At 34.0% G+C, this 24363-nt stretch overlaps 2 protein-coding genes across 2 annotated transcripts in view; both read left to right on the top strand.

The window, feature by feature from the left end:
- LOC149414623 (box C/D snoRNA protein 1-like) overlaps positions 1 to 11225 on the top strand; it is a 76093-nt gene extending 64868 nt beyond the window's left edge. The window contains exon 7 of the mRNA XM_089642893.1: positions 10328 to 11225. The gene's annotated coding sequence lies outside the window, so the exon portion shown is untranslated. The remainder of the gene's footprint in view (positions 1 to 10327) is intronic.
- Positions 11226 to 11638: 413 nt separating this feature from the next.
- The window catches only part of LOC149414626 (transmembrane protease serine 9-like), a 61929-nt gene continuing 49204 nt past the window's right edge, over positions 11639 to 24363 (top strand). Inside the window, exons 1-3 of the mRNA XM_089642940.1 lie at positions 11639 to 11809; positions 15359 to 15550; positions 18638 to 18759. Of these exons, the coding sequence (XP_089499066.1) occupies positions 11710 to 11809; positions 15359 to 15550; positions 18638 to 18759 (414 nt within the window). The 5' untranslated portion in view covers positions 11639 to 11709. The remainder of the gene's footprint in view (positions 11810 to 15358; positions 15551 to 18637; positions 18760 to 24363) is intronic.

Consider the following 24363-nt stretch of genomic DNA (forward strand, 5'->3'; position numbering starts at 1 on the left):
GCATTTTTATTTTATTTTTATTTTTATTTTTTATTTTTTTTTTTTTTTTTTTTTTTATAAATTTAATTTAGATTAAATTTGATAATATTATTATTAAGTTCTGCAAGTGTTTTAGTTTTTTATTATTGTGACAGCTGTTTCGGCTTACAAGGCCATTTTCAAACTGAAAACTGACAGTTTGAAAATGGCCTTGTAAGCCGAAACAGCTGTCACAATAATAAAAAACTAAAACACTTGCAGAACTTAATAATAATATTATCAAATTTAATCTAAATTAAATTTATAAAAAATTAAATGGAGTTTTACGAATTAAACACAAAAACAATAAATAATTATCTGGCATGTTTCTTTATTTACTTTGTTTATGATTCTACCAAGAAATGATATTTTTTTTGCAATTTTTTTAATTGTATAGTCTGCATTTTTTGAGAAGTTCAATTTTGAGTCTATAATAACACCTAGATATTTAATTTCTTCCACTTTTTTTATGATTTCTCCATTTATAGAAACCTTTGGTTCAAATTTTATGAGCAAATGAGCAAAATTTTCCTTTTTATGAGCAAATGTAGCACAAAGCGAGGTAAAGTAAGGCAGGTCTGCACAAAAGGCGAGAACTGAACTGACTTTTTCCAGCATTACGATGTGTTTTTCAAACGTATCGGTGATGATGATCGTCTAGATAACAGAATAGGTTTGCTATCCGATTCTGGACCGAATAATTTGTCCATTAATCTTTGTAGCTCGGCGGGGCTGTTTTTGAGACCGAATAGTAATCTTTTAAAATGAAACGTACCTTCACCCGGTACGACAAATGCAGTTTTTTCACATGATGCGGTGTCTAATGGTACCTGCCAAAAAGCTTTGCTTAAATCCACTGAAGATATAAACTTGGCGTTCCGTAGTTTGTCCAGGATCGCGTGAACAAACGGCAGTGGGTATGCGTCAGCCTCCGTGCAAGCGTTAAGGCTTCTACTGTCGAGGTAGAATCGTGCAGAGCCATTTTGATACCAAAAGAGTTGGGTTGGTCCAGGCGCTTCTGATAGGGACTACAACGCCCATACCCAACATCTAACTCATTTTCCAATTGTTTAAGTTTTTGGGGAGCTAGGTTATAATACCTTTTTTTGATGTAATGTTCGACTAGGTTGGTTAATCCCAAGCCGCATTTTTCTAAGGAAATAGATTCGAATTTGTAGAATTTTAATTGTTGTGACTGCAGAACTTAAATTTTCGTTAGGTATTATTGTACGAATCTCACTAACTTGAGTGGAGTGGGGTGTGTTGCCGCAAGTGTTGAATGCCTGGGGGGCGACATTAAAGGCTTTCCAGAAGTCTACACTGAGGATGAAGTTTTGAGTTATTGAAGGAACCACTAAAAAGTTAATTGTGATTGTTTTGTTTCCTCAGCTGACAGGTAGTGCAAGAGAACCTGTGACGGTTTGGGCTGTGTTGTCTGCGGTTGTAACGTGTGTAGAATGCATTTTGATTCTAAATCCGCAATTGACGAAAGGTGTATGTGCCTTATTGCCGAGGCAACTGATAAATGCGCCACTATCCAAAAGTCCCGAAAAGGTGACATTGTTGACGGAGAATTGGGCGTAAGGTCTTCCGTCCTGTGCTTCTTCACAGCTTACAGTTGAAAGATGTTAGGCCTGGTTGAAGTAATTTATGTGTCAACCATTCCTTAGGCCTTGGGGTGAAATGGGTTCTCGGAGGTTGGATATTAGTTTTTTTTGTTTTTTACTCACCCAATCTGGTGGGAGTCTTGTAAAGTCCGGTGGAGGTTTGACAAATTTATTGGGAGCTTGTAGTCTCTCGTAATTGTGTCTTGACCTTTTAAAAATATCTCGTAGGTTGTCACGAGGTGGAGAGCGGTTTTGGGAGGAATGCCTCTTGGGTGCTCTGGCATCCCGGGGTTCTTGGAGTTTAGCTTTTTAAAACAAGTAGATTGAGAATGGTCGTTTTCTTGCAGAAGGAGCAAATTTTCCTTTCATTGTATTCCGGTTTGATGCCAGAGGATCTGCTTGGTTTGATGATTCCGTTTGCAGTGTTAGTGTCTTGTCTTCTGTTTTGGTATGTTTCCAATAAGAGGCATATGTCGTTTAATTGGTCTAGGGTGAGGATTTTTTCTACAAAAAAGTTCGTCATCCGGAACGGGTGAAGAGAGCCTGGCGTTTATGATCTCGGCTCTTTGTATATAGTTGGCCACTGACTTGTTTGAGAGTTGCTTGATTGCAAACAGCGATAGTTTTATTTTATGCTGTGCTTCTTTCTTTCCGAAACTGGTGATGAGAGCTGATCTGAGTTTAGGCCAAGAATCTGCCCTCTTTTTCTGTAACTTAGCCACGTAAGTAATTCCGGTGTAATGGAATTCCTCTGATTTGGGCGGTTTCCTCTATTTTTTCAATGAAGTTTTCTACATCAGTGTGACCGTTGAATTAAGATGTTAGATCGTAGCTTTTATTTAGGGGAATTACCGGTGTCCGTATGTTTTTTGTCTCCAAGGGATTCTGGTGCAATTATTTTTGCTTCGGAGCATTTGAATCGTAAGTTTTTGATGTACTTTTTGTTGAAGTAAAAGTAAAGGGCGTAAGTTTATTAAAGATTTCCTTGATTTGTCAGTCGGAGACAGATCCCTTTTACGAAGAGCTTGGAGTAAGATTTCTCTTTTAGATTGGTATAAGTTGGCAATTACACCAAATGTAGTTTTTGCAGGTACTGTGAGTGTATCCATTTTAAAGGATTGTTTGTTGTTTGAGAAGAGAGGAGAAGAATTTTGAAGAAAAGGCATGAGTTTAAATTACACTTTTTCACTTCACTAGTATTAAGGTTAACACTGTCACCTGCGCACTTGAAAAACAGTTATACCTATAATTTATTGGAAGTAAAATGCATAAATGGTGTTGGTTGGTAATGTTCACGACAGGGGAAGAAACATTACGACTTTGTAATGTCTTAAAAGAAAAACAAACACAATTTCGCAATGTTTTTTGAAAAACAAAAACAACTTTGCGGCTTTTGTTTGAGATCGCCATGTTTTATGCACGCGATTTTGCTCTGCTTGGCAGTTGAAATACGAACGAAGGGCGGGGGAGCCATTTTGTAAAAACGATTTGGCCCGTGGACATTTACTAGGAGAGAATATTACATGTTGTACAAGGGAAATAGTTGTAGAAATTATGAGATGGTATTGATGAGCACTTTTTAATTGATAACCGAGGTCCCAAGGAAGGCCGTCACATTGGATTGCCAGTGCTGCGATTCGGGCTCCCACCTTGGGATGCCAGTGTTGCGTTTCAGACTGCAGCGAGTGGAACACAACTTTACCTCTTTGACTCGCTCAAGTCGGCTGGCGATGAGACTCCAAGGACAACACATGGCATACATATTCGTAACACACACAGTTTAAATAGTATAAGGCACAGCACAAGATTACTAGCTCGCAGTTACAATGAATCACGGCACACGAACGGAGCGTCATGGAACTAACTTTACAATATTAAACGTATTTTAATTACCATAGAGTTTTGTAATGTAACACTACTCTAACAGTTTCTTCTAATTATTTTGAAATTTCCCGCCAATATTGCGTACATATATACAAGTATTGTATGCTTACCTAACCTATTTGGTGATAAACTGTTTAAGAACTTTGAAAATCTAGCTAAATATTCAACCCAAGTGTCACAATTTTTGATTTTTAACACTTTTTTAGTGGGTGTGCGAAATGGTTCCGTGTTCGGAAGTAATTTTTGACAGTCAGTTTATGTAAAATAATAATCTGAATAAGCAGGTACTTCCCAACCTTCCTCTTTACCATCTCCTTGGACTCCCCACTCATTTGGGGATGCCGTAGTCCCACTGGCTCCAGACACTTGTGTCTCTTGTGCGGTATAAAATAAAATAAATAGAGTTACAAAAGAGTGTAAAATATTCTTCAGTGTGTGTATTAATGTGCTGATTTTATGACATTTAAAATAAATAATAATTCAGTTAAGTTACAGATCAACATACTCATGCAGTTGGGGACATTTTGTAAATACAAAAAAATATATTTGTAGATTTCAAAAATTGTTTTGCTTGTTCAACTTTTGGCTGCACAGATAAACATGTCAAGATGTACCTGTAATTTTTTGTTGATATATTTTTTTTGTTTTCAAATTTCTATGAAATAATAAAATGTAAGCTTAATATTTCAGCATTCTGCGAATATTAATAATTGTACAGTAAAATGTATTGTTAGGTCATTTGGTTTGTTGTTTCAGTAAACGAGAATGTTAATAATTGTACAGTAAAATGTATTGTTAGGTCATTTGGTTTGTTGTTTCAGTAAACGAGAATGTTAATGATTGTACAGTAAAATGTATTGTGAGGTCATTTGGTATGTTATTTCAGTAAACGAGAATGTTAATAATTGTACAGTAAAATGTATTGTTAGGTCATTTGGTTTGTTGTTTCAGTAAACGAGAATGTTAATAATTGTACAGTAAAATGTATTGTTAGGTCATTTGGTTTGTTGTTTCAGTAAACGAGAATGTTAATAATTGTACAGTAAAATGTATTGTGAGGTCATTTGGTATGTTATTTCAGTAAACGAGAATGTTAATAATTGTACAGTAAAATGTATTGTTAGGTCATTTGGTTTGTTGTTTCAGTAAACGAGAATGTTAATAATTGTACAGTAAAATGTATTGTTAGGTCATTTGGTTTGTTGTTTCAGTAAACGAGAATGTTAATAATTGTACAGTAAAATGTATTGTGAGGTCATTTGGTATGTTATTTCAGTAAACGAGAATGTTAATAATTGTACAGTAAAATGTATTGTGAGGTCATTTGGTTTCTTATTTAACACCTCGACTCCGGTGATGGGTCTGGTTTGACCCAGTGTTTTAAAAAAAAAAGATTTTGCCGCAAATATCTCGTTTAGGCTAATTTCCTTTTGTCTATTCTTTCATCAAATATTTACCCACATTTCAACTCAAAAATGATTAAAATCGGACACGTTTTAAAAAAGTTATAAGAATAATTGTGTTTAAAAACACGCAAAAACTCATTTCTTCTCAGTTGAATTCGAGCAGCCGACGAAACAGCATATCTCTCGCTCTGTCCTTCCGTCTTTGTCTCTCACAGTCCCGCGCAGATGTTGTCAACCATTCGGGCACATTTCTAGTATTGTGATTTTTGTTTGTGACTTTGTTTTAATTTTTTTTTCGTAGCGTACGAACGCAATGGCAAAGCAAAATTATTTATCTGATAATGAGATCGAAAAGCTACTTAACAGTTCGAACAGTGAGATCAGTGATGATGGCGACTTGGAATTCGAAACATTAGATCCAGAATTTGAAAGTGATCCGGAAGAAATATTACTAGAGGAAATATCTGAAAGTGGAAATGGAAGTGATAATGAAGTTAGTATTTAAATTATTATGTATTTAAATTTTATTAATCGTCGAATCATTTTTGTATTTTCGTATTTAGAATATTGCTTTTATTCCTTTTTTTTAAATGAAAATTGTTAATTTAAATTTGTTTTATTGAAAAATAAAAGTTTTAGTATATTTTAATGTGTGTCATTCAATGGTTTTAATTGTGACAAATAAATGTGTGAGGAAGTAAATACTCAACTTGAATTTGAATGCCATTATATAATATTTTCTAATATTTGCATAAGCAATCATCGTTTAATATGGCTTTAAATTGAATTTATTTTCTCTTTACACAACTTTCTATTAGAGGTACAGCCACAAGGAAATTATCAAATAAGTGATTTATTTCTGGTATTTTAAATAATACACGATATTCTTGTAAATGCACACCATCGAAAATTTTAATAATTATAGAAATAAAAATGTTTGTTTCCGCTGACGAACGCTTCCTGTCCCCCTCTCCCGCACTGCCCTCCTCATTCCCCTGACCGTCGCCCGGCACCCGCATCGGCCGTCGGGGCCGTCTTCGATTCAGTCGTTGATTAGCTGTTGCGCGGGATGTCCGCGCCGCTGTATATCGACGAACCGCAAAATTTACGGAACACTAATTTCCAAAACTTTCATGTTCATACAAGAAACACAGGGGATATGTTATGAGTTAATGAGGAACTACAATAATATCATATAAAAGTAAGAATATGAACGAAAAATGCATAAAAAGCCTTTTAATTTCATCATTTCAGCCGGGTCAATCTGGACCCACCACCGCCGCATGTGTTTCATTTTCAACCTCCGGGTATTACGTGTTAAGTAAACAATAATATTAATAATTATACAGTAAAGTGTATTGTGAGGTCATTTGGTTTCTTATTTAATTAAACAAGAATATTTCATTGCCACTGATATTTTTTATGAAAATTAATAATATTAAATGTTATTTTCTTAAACAATCTGTTGTAATTTTTTTTTATTGCTTGCCTAACAGAGATTTGAAAAACTATGTATTTTTTATGAAAATTAATAATATTAAATGTTATTTCCTTAAACAATCTGTTGTTATTTTTTTATTGCTTGCCTAACAGAGATTTGAAAAACTATCCATGTTTCTTGTCTTCTTGTGTCCTATCCTATCAGAGGTTGTCTATCATCAGAGAATTCTTCACCCTGAGGGTCAGAGCCTGGAACAACTCAACAGAAATGCATGTATAGAATTTACAGCCTTCATAACAACAAAGCCATTTGCTTTGCCTTTGGAAAACTTCACCGTTCACAATAATCATAATTTTCAACACGTTGACTGCCAACTACGAGATAACTCGTAGTGTGTTTACTTGCCATAATCGCTAAAATACGATAAAATTCCTAGTATATCAGTGGTAATATGGGTAGATGGCTTCTGGGAAGAGAACAAAAAATCAATGCTGGCTTACAGAACATAAAATTTATTAATAAATTAACAGAAAATATAATTATAAAAAAATTATTCAAAATCAAGTATGTAGTAAAAAAATATTTAAATTGGCTTTTTAGACCGGAATTCTGAAAATTGTTGTGGCAGTCAACGTGTTAATGTTTACTCTTTTTTTATAGAGGTCTTCAATTTTTAGAACTTAATATTGAAATTGCAAAGGGTTATTTATTTCTGTCTCTGATACAATTTTACAGGAGAGCAAAAACAATGTTTTGAAATGGTTTGACCCTTAGACTATAGATATATACTTGAGTACCTATAGAACAATCCATTTGTATGGAGTTATTCTGGGGAAAGTACTTATAACAATAATTGGATAATTTGTACAGTGCCGTTTTTGTGAAAAATCACCCCAAGGGTGCTGTACAATTTATTACGAGTTCCTAGGCTCTATCTTATTTTTTTATTTACAAACAGATATAGAAAACATTCTTACCTGGCAGGTCAGTTCAGATAAACACACTTTATTTACAAACAGATATAGAAAACATTCTTACCTGGCAGGTCTGTTCAGATAAACACACTTTGTTTACAAACAGATATAGAAAACATTCTTACCTGGCAGGTCAGTTCAGATAAACACACTTTATTTACAAACAGATATAGAAAACATTCTTACCTGGCAGGTCTGTTCAGATAAACACACTTTGTTTACAAACAGATATAGAAAACATTCTTACCTGGCAGGTCAGGACGGCCGGCATAGTCCAGTGGTAACGCATTGGACTGCCATTCCGAAGGTCGCGGGTTCGAACCCGGCGTGTGCAAATAAATTTTATTTGATTAATTTGTGTTATTTAACAATTAATTAATTAAAATACAATAATATATAGTATAATATATAGTATATTTGCGGCACGTTCCAGAGTGGAAGATACTACCAGTATCGCCCTGGTGTAAGACCACCATTCAGAATTGAAACGTTGCTCCAAATGGCTTTAGCCGTGTTTAGTGACTAGATCTGAATAGCCAGGTACTTCCCCACCTTCCTCTTTCCCTTCCCCACTTACCTTCAGCCTCACAACATCCCCCAATTGGGGATGCCATAGTCTCACTGGCTCCAGACGGGAGCAGTTGGGACTCTTGTGAGGTATTCACTATAAAAAAAAAAAAAAAGGTCAGTTCAGATAAACACACTTTATTTACAAACAGACATAGAAAACATTCTTACCTGGCAGGTCAGTTCAGATAAACACACTTTATTTACAAACAGATATAGAAAACATTCTTACCTGGCAGGTCAGTTCAGATAAACACACTTTATTTGAACGTTTATGCTTGGAGAAGATACAGAGCATTACATTTGCTATTTTACCGTTGAAAGTTTGTAACACCCGTTTATTTATACGTGGCCAGCAAAGGGCGCAATTAGCAGCCAAGCAGAAATATAAGGCGAGGAAGGGTTTCTGGTTGCAATGGCAACACTTCTTCCGCCTATCCATCGAGGAAGTAAACATATAATATACCGAACTGTTAGTTACGTCAACTTGTGCTTGAGTCATCAATTTACATACTATTATTTGTCATTCTCCTGCATAATAAGATACCAAATCACTCCATCACTATTGGTATTTAATTTATTAGAAGATTAATGTGGATAATTTAGAGTTGATATTTACATGTTTTAACCCTTGGGACCTTCTAAGACCCAAACAGTCCCAAATGCCGTGCGCGCATTATAGTCTCCTAAGACCATATTTGTCCCAGAACGACCACTTATTATTAAAATGCATATATCTCTCTTCCTCTCATCTAAAAAATAATTATTTCTTTTATGTCAGAAAGAGAAAGAAATAGTGCTTGTTATTGTCTTTGAAAAAATGGAAGCTTAGAGAATGTTCGATGCGTGCAAATCAACAACGTCTCAAGGGTTAAAAGACTGGAAAATTTAGGACTCTAGGACTGGAGAATTTTTATAAAATGACCAATATTTGTCCAATCGAACCTTAAATTTCTATTCAAATGGGATGGAGAGCTACAATGTTAGAAGAGTGAACATTTGTTTTATTTTATTTATTTATTTATCTATCAATATAAAGTTTTTTACATGTATTTATCGACATCTGTCTCACTAGGGTACACCTGTGTCGAGACAGACGTAATCAGATACTTGAAGATTTTTACAAAAATATATGTATGAATATATGTTTGTATATTATATAATAATTATACTGGCAGAGAGGGGATGGAAGTGGAATACTGTAGAAATAAATCACTGAGGCCTATGTGCTATAAAACCATGTATATTCCCAAAATAATGCAATGCGTAAGATTAAGAAAGGGGCGGTTTAGGCATGTAGAGCAAATGTATCTGGAAAGAGGTTAAACATATCGAAACAAAATCTAAAAAAAATGAATCTAAAATAATAATGTTTTCTATAACTTTATTAAAGCACATTGCATAGGAGGCGAGTTATTTGTGAAAAACATATCTCGAATCGCCCAACTGAAATTAGGTTTACTTATTTGTAACTGAGATGACGCTGTAGTTTTATCAATGGTTCATATAACTTTATTAAAGCACATTGCATAGGAGGCGAGTTATTTGTGAAAAACATATCTCGAATCGCCCAGCTGAAATTAGGTTTACTTATTTGTAACTGAGATGACGCTGTAGTTTTATCAATGGTTCATATAACTTTATTAAAGCACATTGCATAGGAGGCGAGTTATTTGTGAAAAACATATCTCGAATCGCCCAGCTGAAATTAGGTTTACTTATTTGTAACTGAGATGACGCTGTAGTTTTATCAATGGTTCATATAACTTTATTAAAGCACATTGCATAGGAGGCGAGTTATTTGTGAAAAACATATCTCGAATCGCCCAGCTGAAATTAGGTTTACTTATTTGTAACTGAGATGACGCTGTAGTTTTATCAATGGTTCATATAACTTTATTAAAGCACATTGCATAGGAGGCGAGTTATTTGTGAAAAACATATCTCGAATCGCCCAGCAGTCTTCTGGCTGTTGTTTTAGTGGGGTCCACACAAGGATAGTTTACTTGCAATCAAACAGATTTTAGAAGATCACAGGCACTTCTCAACGATGATCATTTGCGTTGGACTGAACAACCTCACAGGACAAGTCATTACAGGGCTAGAGGTAATCCACAACTGAATCTGGACGGCGCACGCCTCAAAGTGCACACAAACCCTAGCTCTATCATTGGTGCAGAACAAACAGTAACAAACATCCAAGCGTATGTGTGTATGAAAATTCAGCTTTATAGGAATTTTTCTGTCTAAAAATCCTCATTATACTATAATAATTTATTTTATTCCAGAATGTTGGGAGTTTAATTCGATTCCACACATCCCACAAAAAATATAGACACATGTGAGAAAGTACAAAAAAAAATATATATATATATATAAATGGAACAAAAAAAGCATTATTCGAGATTAATGAGGCCAATAATTTTTCAGTGTTCTTCGGTGCTGGAAACTGGAAATTGGCTGGATTCTATAATGAGGATATTTCTGGAGTTGTGTATCCTGTTCCTTAATCCTGCCATCCGGGCTCTTATGGGGGCTGCAAAACTAGGAACTCGTCCCTCTGTTAACACGTTGGAAGCACTGCAGTATCTGGGAAGGCAGAACATCATGCAGTAGGCGTTGTTGTACTGCACACAAAGCCTTTTAATGCTGCTCTTGTTAAAGTTGGCCCAAAGCTCGCAAATAGGTTCTATGATAACTCATGAAAAAACTAACCTAACATACGTAATGTATTTAACCTAGTTTTGTTTCATCACTTTTTATATATATTTTTTCACTTTCACTTTTTAACCCTTATGAGATGGGTAAAATTTTGTAAATATCTCAAACAAAAATTTAATATTGAAAATTAAACTAGAAATAATAGACACACTTCTACAAAATGTCGCTGATCAGATGCTCTTGTATAAAATTATTAACTCTAAAGTTGAGTGCCCGGAGTTGCTGAACAAAATAAATTTCCATGCGCCAATTCGATACAGCAGACAAAATACCCTTTTCTACATTGATAGATGCAATACCAATTCCAACCAAAATGAATTTATGCAAAGGACATGTAACTACTATAATAATAAATTTGCAAATATAGACACTCGTGCCGACATATTCACTGCTAGTTACTATCACTACAGAATTTCATTGTATCACATTCTAATTCATATTAACCACTGTTAAATTGATTGTACCTAATATTTTAATATTACTTGCGTGGCAACTTTTCCTCATCCCTCTCCTCCCCTTTCCCGTTCCAACCCAAGTCTATTTAAGTATAGTTAAAATCACTTTTATTTATTGCCGTTTATGGTAGGCATATTATAGGTTTATCGTTTACAGGTTAGTTTTATGTTTCTATATATATCTGTGAACATTAATAATTGGTCTGTTTTTTTGTTATTCTCTTATGTATATTATATTACTAAGACTGTTTATGTTCCTCAAATAAATAAATAAATAAATAAAAATGGACTTTTTTACTTTGGAATTTTCATGAACAGTAACAAAATGCGTTAAAAACATTTAAAACCTAGCTTTACACACTGCACACTGCAGTGCACCTCAACAAAGTCATAATTTCACTGGACGTTAGGGGTTAAAGGTGTATGTTGAATTATTGTTGTGTTGAGTTGTCCGGTTGCCTCTTTTTCTTCCTTCTACTGAGCACATTCGACGAGCGTATCAGAATGTGGTTACATTAATTAAAATAAAGATAAGAAAGACAGCAACTAGGTGATAATGAACCAAAACAATATTCAGTCAACATTCAACAGCGTAGAAGACTGTGTCGTGTTGCTTGTGTTGGCCATTTGACCATAATGATAGTGTGTAAGGTGGTATTGATGGCCTTTGCGGTCTGCTTACCCTTGTGTATAGGGCAGACAATGGTAGTGGGAGATGCGGAAATTAATCATGAAGGTAAATCATTGATTAAAACAATTAATTAGGATTCTTATTTTAATATCCTTCAGAACTTATATTTAAAGCAATTTATAGTTAGAAATATATATTCCTGTACTACACAAATTATAAATATAATATAAAGGAGATATTTTAAATAAAACTGCACCTGCACATGTTATTAAATACACTCTCATATGTAAACACTCTCTGAATTGAAAACTACAAATACAATTCTTTAATGAATTACTACAAAATATAATAACGTATTATTCAAACGCACAACGACAATAGTAGGCAGCTTTTTATTAGGTACAAATAATAATCTATATTAATTTTCGTTTGTTCAAAATCTTAAATCTCCAAATGTTCTTCACCGATTGCTTTGAAATTTTGACACAATGTTGTTATATTATATAGATGTCACCTGTGACAGATAAAACATGCTTTGTTTTTAAAATGTGCAATCTGTAAAAGCAACACGCACTATTGTTTCACTATCTGTACAGACAGACGGAGTATAGCTGGTAATATACATATATGTACTATTGTTTCTCAATCTGCACAGACAGACTGAGCCACAGCAACGCGTGGCCCAGTACAGCCACTAATATACATACGTATACTTTAAAATAATAACTTCTTCAATTACAACCCAGATACCAAAACTTGACCAAGAAATGAACTTATTTTAAATTAGAACATTGCACGAATACAACATATTATGCCTTTTAATCTATAAAATACAACATTTATAAAAACGTCACAAGTACACTAACACTCTACAAGACAACATAATAAATTGTACACTAATACAGTAAAGTGGTAAGAGAAGCATAGGCCATGAACTCTAAACTAACTGATAGCCTAAAAACGGAGAATCAAATAAATAAATTTAGTAAACAATTATGATTTAAGATTTTCACGGCCAAAAGTATTTTTGTTTTTGGGGTGTTATGCCGTGTTGCGCTAACTTCAGATAACACATCTGCCCTGATGATGGACACTGCAATGCTGTCTGAAACGTTGGTGAAGAAGGAGTTAGCGCAACACGGCATAACACCCCAAAAACAAATAACAAAAATTAATAAACAATTGTTCAATCTTAAGTTCAGTGGACAAAATTATTATTTTATTTTATTTATTGTTTATTTGTGAAAAACAGAGATTCCAATAACATTTCACATCATTTACAATAAATCATACACCTACGAGTACATTAATCTATTTTATACATTTATTAAAACAGTTGCGATGCATCATTGTGTTATTGGAAACATGTCTATCTCTGAAGGAAGTTGGTTTAAAAGCGTAGTCATTCTCCCCAGGGGCAGAATTATTATTGTCACGTGTATTCATATTATCAGAGATGTGCTTTATTTCAAATAAATCCATTTCAAATGGAAATGCAAAATGCAAAATGGGTATTTTCCATTTTGCATTTTGAATGCTTTTCTAAAAACCATTTTGCATTTTAAATGCTTTTCTCAATGCATTTTCCATTTTAAATGCTTTTTTGCAACATTCTTCCTACTACATATCTCCACTCATCTTTTTTTCATAAGCCCCAAATATCAGTCGGTACTCAACCTCGCTATGAGAAATAATTTACATTTGTCAAGTTGCTCCCTGGTAGGAGCCCTGGTAATTGAGTGACCATTACAAAAAATACTGATTCAAATACTAAACATGGGGCCATGACGCTATAATATTAAATGTTAGATAGCAGTTTCTATGATTTTACGTTGGCAACATTAGTCCCGTGCAAATTTTTGTGGTTTCATAATCTGTAGTCGTGGTGTTTTTGGATTTACCATCATGTAATATGTTTGTTCTACATTGATGTCCATCATTAAATGACGAAAATTGTTTAAAAATTCTATAATTATTTTAATTGTTTGACCTGAGAAACCATTTTGCATTTTCAATGCATTTTGATAATAGGTATTTTGCATTTTGCATTTGAAATGCTTTTCTAAAAACCATTTTGCATTTTCAAATGGAAAAGTTTTGACCCATTTCCATTTTGCATTTCAAATGGTTTTGGGTACCCATTTTGTACATCTCTGCATATTATATAGCTGTATTTATGTGGTTAGAAAGTGAAATACTTATAACTATGTATAATAAAAAATACAAAAGTATATACCTAATAATTATTAGAGTAATATTGTAAAATTTCAATCTTATAATAATTGTAAGAATGAAATGTTACAATATTCCTCTGTATCAATTATATAGGATGCGCTAATTTTGAGAAGGGATTCTTCATGATTGTAAAAGTAACAAATGCTACAATATTCCTCTGTATCAATTATATAGGATGCGCTAATTTTGAGAAGGGATTCTACATGATTGTAAAAGTAACAAATGCTACAATATTCCTCTGTATCAATTATATAGGATGCGCTAATTTTGAGAAGGGATTCTACATGATTGTAAAAGTAACAAATGCTACAATATTCCTCTGTATCAATTATATAGGATGCGCTAATTTTGAGAAGGGATTCTACATGATTGTAAAAGTAACAAATGCTACAATATTCCTCTGTATCAATTATATAGGATGCGCTAATTTTGAGAAGGGATTCTACATGATTGTAAAAGTAACAAATGCTACAATATTCCTCTGTATCAATTATATAGGATGCGCTAATTTTGAGAAGGGATTCTACATGATTGTAAAAGTAACAAATGCTACAATATTCCTCTGTATCAATTATATAGGATGCGCTAATTTTGAGAAGGGATTCTACATGATTGTAAAAGTAACAAATGCTACAATATTCCTCTGTATCAATTATATAGGATGCGCTAATTTTGAGAAGGGATTCTACATGATTGTAAAAGTAACAAATGCTACAATATTCCTCTGTATCAATTATATAGGATGCGCTAATTTTGAGAAGGGATTCTACATGATTGTAAAAGTAACAAATGCTACAATATTCCTCTGTATCAATTATATAGGATGCGCTAATTTTGAGAAGGGATTCTACATGATTGTAAAAGTAACAAATGCTACAATATTCCTCTGTATCAATTATATAGGATGCGCTAACTTTGAGAAGGGATTCAACATGATGGTAAAAGTAACAAATGCTACAATATTCCTCTGTATCAATTATATAGGATGCGCTAACTTTGAGAAGGGATTCTACATGATTGTAAAAGTAACAAATGCTACAATATTCCTCTGTATCAATTATACAGGTGTCTTAGTTTTAGTTGATCACCTCGAGAAAGAATATCGACAAGTGTGAAGAATAATAATAACCATCTTGTAAAATATTGTACTTTTCGCTTGATTTGAAAGATTGTTTTTTTTTTTTAATTTTTTGCACGGATATTTCTTCCAATTTAAATTTCGCACTCAATGTAACATTGTCCGATTGTCATCAAAAATGGCCAATCAGCACTATTTGTTTTTTTCGACATTTGAAACGTTAAATGCCAATTCTAGACCCGTTTTAGTTTTTGAACAAAGTGTGATCAACAGAAAAGCACGATTATCACGTGTTTATGCTTGTCAGCAGTTCAATTTGACATTTTTTGTTGTAATTTAAGATTGTGGAGTTGAAAAGAAAGAGAATAAAACATACGCCCAAGCAGTCCAAACAGCCCAACCTTTGATGATGTACGCACAGGATGTGGAACCAACCAAATTCCCATGGCACGTTGGAATCTTCAAATATACCCCGGGGGAATACAAAAATATATGCGGTGGAAGCCTGATATCGCTGAGGGTCGTGGTGAGCGGTAAGTGCCCTTCGCCTTTCTCATCTCCTTAATATTTAACAGTTGTACACCGATGTACACAATGTCCGGAAACAAAAGCATACCAATAATTCTAGTTCTAGAGTCAAACAAGGTTTTTAAATTTTCTTTCAATAAAAGTTTGAAAATGGCCTTGAGCGCTGAAACAGCTGTCACAATAATAAAAACTGAAATGCTTGCAGAACTAAACATGATAAAATAAATTTTATAAGCATTATTAAATGGAGTTATAATTCATATGAAACACAAAAACAATTAATAATTAATCAAACAACGTTATCCACAAAAAACATACCTATAATTACTTGTATTTCTTTTTATCGATAATGTTACATGACTTTAAGACTTAGAAATGTTTTTTGTAGATAGCATTCGAACCTCGCTAGAAGCTCATGAATTGGAGTTAATTTTGTGGTATCTATAAGAGCTTTCGTTTTCGAATAAATCGAGTTTGAGGTAGGAATTTTTTACTTCAAATGGGGTAACAATTTTTTTTTATTGTCCTCAGATGCGTAGACCAGGCTTCAACAGTTTTTATTGTCCTCAGATGCGTAGACCAGGCTTCAACAGTTTTTATTGTCCTCAGATGCGTAGACCAGGCTTCAACAGTTTTTAACCCTTAGTTACTCTACACAACTACAAAATGCTCACAACGACTCCAAAAAAACATGGCACGTCATAAACGAAATCTCTAACAGGAACCAAAAAGTTCATAAAATTCCTCAAAAAATCATTACTGACAATAACACAACCATCGAAGACGCTGAGAGCATTGCAAACAATTTCAATCACTTCTTTACAAACATCGCCTCAACCCTCATAGATGATAATCCCAGTCTTAGCATCCACTCGAATCAAATTCCTCCCGGCCTTTCAGATTCTAATGTCACTACATATGAACTATCTACCTTCAAAGAAATAACAGAACTTGAAATCTCAAAACAAATTGACAACCTTAAAGAGAAGTCTGCAAATGGCCCAGATAACATTAGCAATACCACAATTAAATCAATTAAAAAGCATATAATCATTCCAATACATCATATTTTCAACAACTGCATCAGGCATAGCATTTACCCCAATGACTTCAAACTCTCTCACATCATTCCAATACATAAATCCGGATCTCAATTCAAAACAGACAACTACAGACCTATAACTTTAACTTCTCAATTATCCAAAATCTTCGAAAAGTGTTTAAAACGACAAATTATGAACTTTCTAGAATCTAATGATATCCTCTCAGCTAATCAATACGGCTTTAGAACCAAACTGTGCACCGATGACGCTATCTTTAGCTTAACCAAAAGCATATACTCTAACCTTGACTCTAACACTAAAACGCTAACCATTTTCTTGGATTTAAAGAAAGCGTTTGACACAGTCAACCACAGAATTTTATTAAAAAAAATCTCTAAAGTCGGTATTAAAAACAAAAGTTTCATGTTATTAAAAAGCTATATATTGAATCGCCAACAACGCACAAAAATAGGAACAAGCTTAAGCACCTATGACTTGACAAAACATGGTATTCCTCAAGGAACTGTCTTAGGGCCACTACTCTTTCTAATCTACATCAATGACCTATGCAATATTGCAATACCAGGTAAAATTCTCTCTTTTGCCGATGATACTGCAATAACAGTACAAGGTAAAACGTGGGAAGAAACAACCAGTAAAGCCAACAAATGTATTGCAACAGTCAAAGATTGGCTTGATAGAAATCTCCTCAGTCTAAATTTGAATAAAACTATCTTTATTCCCTTTTACAATTCCCAAAAGTCATCCCCTAAAAATAATCTTAATCTGAAGTTCCACAACCCTAATTGTAACTTTGCGACATGCTTAAATTGCGAAGACGTGAAATTCGGACAATATATCAAGTATTTAGGAGTTACTATAGACTGCCAACTCAAATGGACTTACCATATAGAAAAGACGGTCAATAAACTGAGATACCTAAGTTACATTTTCAAACGAATGAGCAACATTGTCAATATAAGAACCATGAAACTTGTTTATGACGCGTTAGTGCTTTCATCTATTTCCTATGGAATAATTGCCTGGGGAGGAACTTACAATAATCACGTAAAACCCTTAGAAATCGCTCAGAAATCCATCATTAAAATAATGTACCAAAGGACCAAGACATATCCCACCAACCAGTTATTTCAAGAAACAGAAATCATGGAACTAAGACGGATCTATTGTATTCAATGTCTCAAATTTATATTTACGCGTCCTATCAATTTCACCAAAAACACAAATCGCTCGAGCCAGAGACATACCACATGCGTGTTCACAGTCCCTCACTGCAAAACTAGGCTGGGCCAAAGGCACATCAACTATATTGCCCCAAAATTGTTCAATTCTTTACCCAATTCCATCAACATGTGTCAAAACCTGAACTTATATAAGAAAAATGTTAAAAGTTGGATAAGAAACAATTTTGAAGCGAGTAACTTTTTTCTATAATTTAAGCCATCTGTTTCTAAATAACTAAACAACCACATGTCTTTCTGTAAATTAAAGATTAATTTCTTTAAATCAAAGAAATATATACATGCATCTATGTCTTATGTGTGTGTGTGGGTGTGTGTGTGTGTGTGTGTGCGTGAGTGTGTGTGCGTGTGTCTGTGTGTGCGTGTGTCTGTGTGTCTGTGTGTGTGTGTGTATATGTTTGTAAATTTAAAAAAAAGAAGATAAAATAAAAACTTCTCTAAAAAAAAAACCAATCACATTGATCTCTATAGATACATTTAACAAGTTTAAAAAAATATATATTTTAAACACCACTGTTTTATCCTTACACTATAATACCCACGCTCAGGCTTCGCCTTTGTGGGATTTTTTTGCTACTCTTTCATTCTATATTACTATGTATGTACCTGAATTGTATATGTATCAAAAATTTTGTTAATAAAAAAAAAAAAAAAAAAAAAAAGTTGCCGAAAAAAAAATCAAAATTCTGAATCAAACCCAAAAACTCATTTTTTTATGGTTAAGGGTTAAGATTTGTTATAAACTGTCCCAAAAGTAAATAAAAAATAAAGGTTTTTTGGTTTCCAGCCGCTCATTGCTTCTATGATCCTAACACCTACGCTACCCTTCCGGCAACTGGGTTCAGGGTTTCCGCGGGCTCCCTGAAGAGGATCTGGGACCCCAGCGACCCCAACAGGCAGGAGTCAGAGGTTAGTCACTAGGCCTGGGTATCGCCTAATACTGATATATTTCTCTGCCAGATAACATCCGACACATATATAATATTATCCTAATACTTATTATTAGGATAATATATGCGGCGGACAGAAGTAGCCCCATCTTTTGTCCACGCTTTAAATTTTTTTATTTTTTTTTTATTTGGTAAAAGATTATACATTTACATATATAAATTACTTAAGAAATGTTTTGACTGCCCAACTAGGAGGATTCCCGTTTTAGGTCAGTCAAACTAGGATGAGTATTAATATTTTGATAAGTTGTTTGATAAGTATAGTATTAAAATAATAATGAAATAATATGTATATGTACTTTTAACTGGTGCCTAAGCCTTCTAACATATTTTGTATAAATGTGAATAACAAAGAGAAGAAATAGAATTAAATAAAATATCCAATTAAACATACGATTAACTGCTGCTTGGGTAGCATTCTAATTACATCACAAATTAGACACATTATCGATATACATATATCTATATGTATATATATATATGAATATCGAATCCGATATCGATATATCTGATATCTGGCGGTATATAAACAAATGACAATAATGACAAATATAATGGGTAGAGACCGGATTATTTGCAACAAAAATAGCCCAAAATATGCATGCAAATATGCAATAAAAATAGCTAAAATATGCACGAAAATCCATAAAAAGGGTCAAAATATGCAACATGAAATAATACAGGAAGTCGTATTTTTACATATTTTTTTTTATTTTAGTAAGCTATTAGTTCTCAAGGATAACAATTATATTTTCTAAAATATCAATTATAAAATGTATTTATCAATAAAATTTACCTTTAAAAACGTATATGACTAAGTACTGTTCTAAATGTTCTGTAGACAAATTGTGTCTACGATCGCTTAATATATTTTTGTAAGCGGAAAAGGAACGTTCTACGTCTACTGATGTGGCTGGACAGAATTTAAATTTGGGTGCGATTTTTGAACTTATTGTTCCGGGCAAAATTTCACCTGCCCCGTTGATGAAGTTATCAATTTGGCACAAAGGTTCAAACCCTGGGTTATTATTCAGTATGTTTTCAAATTTTTCTTTGAGTTTAGCTCGGCTGTGGAACGAACTGCCGGCCTCTGTGTTTCCTCCCTCCTACAACATGGGACTCTTCAAGACCCATGTTCACTCCTTCCTCTCCAAAAAAAGACCCTCCACACAGCATCCCCAAAGATGACATAGGCCCCGAGGGAAATTATTTTCTTCAGGGCCTCCTGTGTGGAGTAAATATAAAAAAAAAAAAAAAAAACTCGGGAATAGCTTTGGCAACGAGGAATTCATAAGGCGAATTTCCAACCAATTCGCCTTATGAATTCCTCGTTGCCAAAGCTATTCCCGAGTAAACTCAAAGAAAAATTTGAAAACATACTGAATAATAACCCAGGGTTTGAACCTTTGTGCCAAATTGATAACTTCATCAACGGGGCAGGTGAAATTTTGCCCGGAACAATAAGTTCAAAAATCGCACCCAAATATAAATTCTGTCCAGCCACATCAGTAGACGCTAAAATTTTTAACCTGAATAGATGCATTCAACGCCAATCCATGGGTTTCAAGCGTTTTTATACTTGTAGGTATGTAGGCGAAATGAGTGGTAATCATAGCTAGGTTTTTTTAATACTGGCGTCGTCAAACGATTCTTTGCACTGGAAAACTGCCAAAGCCTCTGCACTATCGAAGTCATTGATAACACCCTTGATGGCTTCAAAATGTTCATGGTAAAACATCGCAGCTTCGATCCATGTACCCCAACGTGTTATTACTGGCTCAGGAGGTAAAGGGATATTTGGCAGTTTTTCTTTATAGGCCTTTATACGAGCAGGCGCCTTAAGAAACACTTTCTTTGCTGATGAAATCAGGTTATTTACATTCGCAAACGTGGATCTCACTTCTTCGGCGAGTCTGTGAATTCCGTGAGCAAAACACGTCACATGAATCAAATTGGGATAAAATACTTGGAGGGCTTTGCCTGCTTTGATCATATAGGGGGCAGCATCTGAGAGCAACACATACACATTTTCATCCGCAGAAGATTCAGGAAATATTTTTTTTATACCTTCATTCACAAATCTGGCGATCGTAGAATGATTTGCCTTTTCAAGTTCTCTGCAGGCCGCCAAATAGAAAGGTGAAGGTTTTAATGCACCAACAATCAAATTTGCAATGTAACGGCCGCAAGTGTCGGTGGTTTCGTCAGCTGAAATCCATATGATGTTATCCTTGAGTTCATTGCGTATTTCTTCCAGCACATGTAGATAAATTGATGGTATGTAATTTTTACGTAAAGCAGATTCATCCGGTATATTTTGATTTATGCAATATTTTCTGAGAAAATCCTTCAAGGCAGGATTTGTCAGTTTGTATAGAGGGATATTGCTTGCTGGCCGCCGGCCGTAGCGATCAGTGAGATCAGTTATCAGTTCTTCGCTCAGCTTCGCTAGCGGCGCGCCTTGCTATCTGACGTCTATAGTGTCGCTATGTGAGGCATCTGAACGATATCAAGCGTAAATATGCAAGATCTCAAATTATTTGCTTAAATATGCAACTACCGCTGAAAAGGGTCTAAATATGCATTTGCATATGCAAATATGCAAATGCATATAATCCGGTTTCTAATAATGGGCTTTAAAAACAAAATTATTTTAAAAATCCCACCATTCATAAATCTTAACTTCTTTCAAATTATTTATTTCTTCTTCATTATTATTTATAAGCCATATTCTCAAACTTCCTATAATTGTTTGGTTTCAGTTAACAATAATAATGATATTTGGATGATTTTTATAGCGCCGTTTTTGTGTACAAGTATATATGTAATACATTTCTACTATGTTATTACTAACTATATATGGAGATAATATACAGTACAATACTTACCGGGTAGGTCACTTGAGATTAACACTTAATTAACATTAACTAATTGTTTATTAGCGAAATTTAGATACAGGATTTAGGACATAATTGGAAATAACTGGACTTTCTGTCAGGAATGGTATATTTAATTTAAGGGTATGACAGCTTAAAAAGGTAAGTTTTTAGTTTAGACCTGAATTCTGTTGGACTTGTTATGGATCTTAGTTCTGGAGGGAGTTTATTCCAAGCCTTCGGCCCAGATACTCCGAAAGCGCGATCACCAAACTTAGTATTTGGCTTGCGCTTAGGTTCCATCAGTCTGCCTACAGCTGATGATGTTGCTGATCTAAGAGTTGATTGCCTCAGACCAGTGTTTTCCGGGATGCATAGTTCAGAGATGTAGCGTGGGGCCATTTCATTGATGGATTTAAACACCATCCAGCACAGTTTGTACTGGATTCTTTCAGGGCACTTGAGCCAGTGAAGGTTACGAAGGTGTTCTGAAATGTGCGAATATTTTGAAACCCCGGCCTCCTTATTGTACCTTTTCTAAATTTAATGTCTACTCTGAATTATTTGTTTTTGGGGTATTATGTCGTGTTGCGCTACGTCCTTCTTTAGCCAATGTTTCAGACAGCATTGCAGTGTAGTTAAATAACACATCTGCCCTGATGATGGATACTGCAATGCTGTCCGAAACGTTGGCTAAAGAAGGAGGTAGCGCAACATGATTAAATACCACAAAAAAAAAATCTCTGTAATACTTTTGGGCGTGAAAATCTCAAATCATACTCTACTCCGAATGTTTTATATTATGTTTTAGTTTTAATATTCTTGTTTTGTCCTGTTATTTTTATTCTTTGTTTTGTCATCACTTTGTATAAACTGTACATTTAGTGTTATATTATTTGATCTGTATTGGGTAAGGCACACTGTAAGAATAGTTTGTCAGTAAAGCGCACTTGAAGTGAAATGACACTAAACTGCTCTTTATAAATGTAATATTATTATTATCATTTATAATGATATACATTGGTCTATCCAGGCCTATTGGTCGCTTTTCAAACCTCTCCGTTAATAATGAACTACTGCACATTATTTTCAAACTGTTGCCCAATTTGTCATCAAAACATATTTTGTGTTACACGAAATATATGTATTTATAAATTGTAATTATTTAATCCAATGTATTGCGGAGAACTCTGCGTTTAGTATATTTACAGAGATATTTTTATAATTATTGGAGACGATGTCAAATCAATTGAAAAACAAAGGTTTAAGTTCAGCATGTACATATTTTTTTTTTTTTTTTTTTTTTTTTTTTTAAAAGAAAGACAAACATTCCCGGGTTACGAATAACCCAACAATGTTTGAAAATCTCCTACTACCACCACAGAAAGCCGAAAATGTTGCTTGTGTTGTGATGGAGGACTTAGCCAGCCGAGGAATCGAACACGCGACGCTCGGGTGAGACCCAAGCGCTATGCCCACTCAACCACTGACCGGTCTATATACATATACATATATTTTTTTAAATTTAATTAAAATCAAATTTAATAATATAATCATTATTTATTCCCCGCTTCTAAGTATTTTCACAAAACCAAAACAATATAACACATTTAAATAAATGAATAGCAGCCACATCATTATTAAACAATTAAGATAACATTAATGGCTACCATAATACGGGCATGTGCCTAGATGGTGGCTGCAGAAACAAAAAAACTGTAATCATTTAAATTTTTATGAATAAAGAAACACAAAAAAAAATAAAAAAATGTGGGGAAAACAGGTTTCAAAATACCCCCACAAAATATAAAATCTATTGTCACAATAAGGAAGTTGAATCCATTTTTTTAATTTTTTTTTATCAATGTTCGCATTCAAACTTAAATACTGGTATTTTTTTTTTTTTTTTAAAGTTTGTTTTCATAATTAAATTAATTCTCAAATTTTATTAAGCCCGCCAAAACGAGCAGAATCCGAGCGGTAAGAGGCGGGGTGTGGTGTGACGTCATTCGAACTGTGAAAACCACGTCGCTTAAGCATTTTGTATGGAAAATTTTTTAATTCTTCAACAAGGAATTCCAGTAATTTTTTTACCCATGTTAACCGTCTATTAGAATTGATGTTATTAAAAAAAAAGAAAATTGTTTAAGATTTCATAGTTAAATTAATATTTTAAGTTAGAATATTTGCTTTTCCCGCCCGGTACGGTACTTGTACGGTATTGCCGTCGCTATTTGTTGATGTTCCCCGCGCGAATTCAGGACCACCGCGCAGAAAAGTAAAGACCAATAGTAAAATAACTGTTTACAGCCCAGTTCACTGTGGGACTTTTCTGGGCGACCGGCGGCCTGAAGTGTATCACATGTAATGTGACATGTATAATAATAAAAACTTCTAAGTTATGCAATAAACAACATATTATTATAAAGCACTATACGAATATGTATCTTTAGAAATCCATTTCATATAATAATAACAAATACGTACATATATTTGACAAACCCAAATAAACCTTTGGCCTATACACCTCTCTCATTTAAACCGACCATCTCTCATGTAATAGAAAGAGATGCACCATAGGTGATCCGTTGTACGTACAAGTCACGACACATGTGACGTCAGAATTCTTTCGACCAATCGTGGAGCGTATACAGTCTATTGCTAATGAATGCTTTTTCAAGAACGTT

The sequence above is a fragment of the Hesperophylax consimilis genome, chromosome 19 (assembly GCF_061612785.1).
Source record: "Hesperophylax consimilis isolate HC1 chromosome 19, BYU_Hcon_1.0, whole genome shotgun sequence".
Taxonomy (NCBI): domain Eukaryota; kingdom Metazoa; phylum Arthropoda; class Insecta; order Trichoptera; family Limnephilidae; genus Hesperophylax; species Hesperophylax consimilis.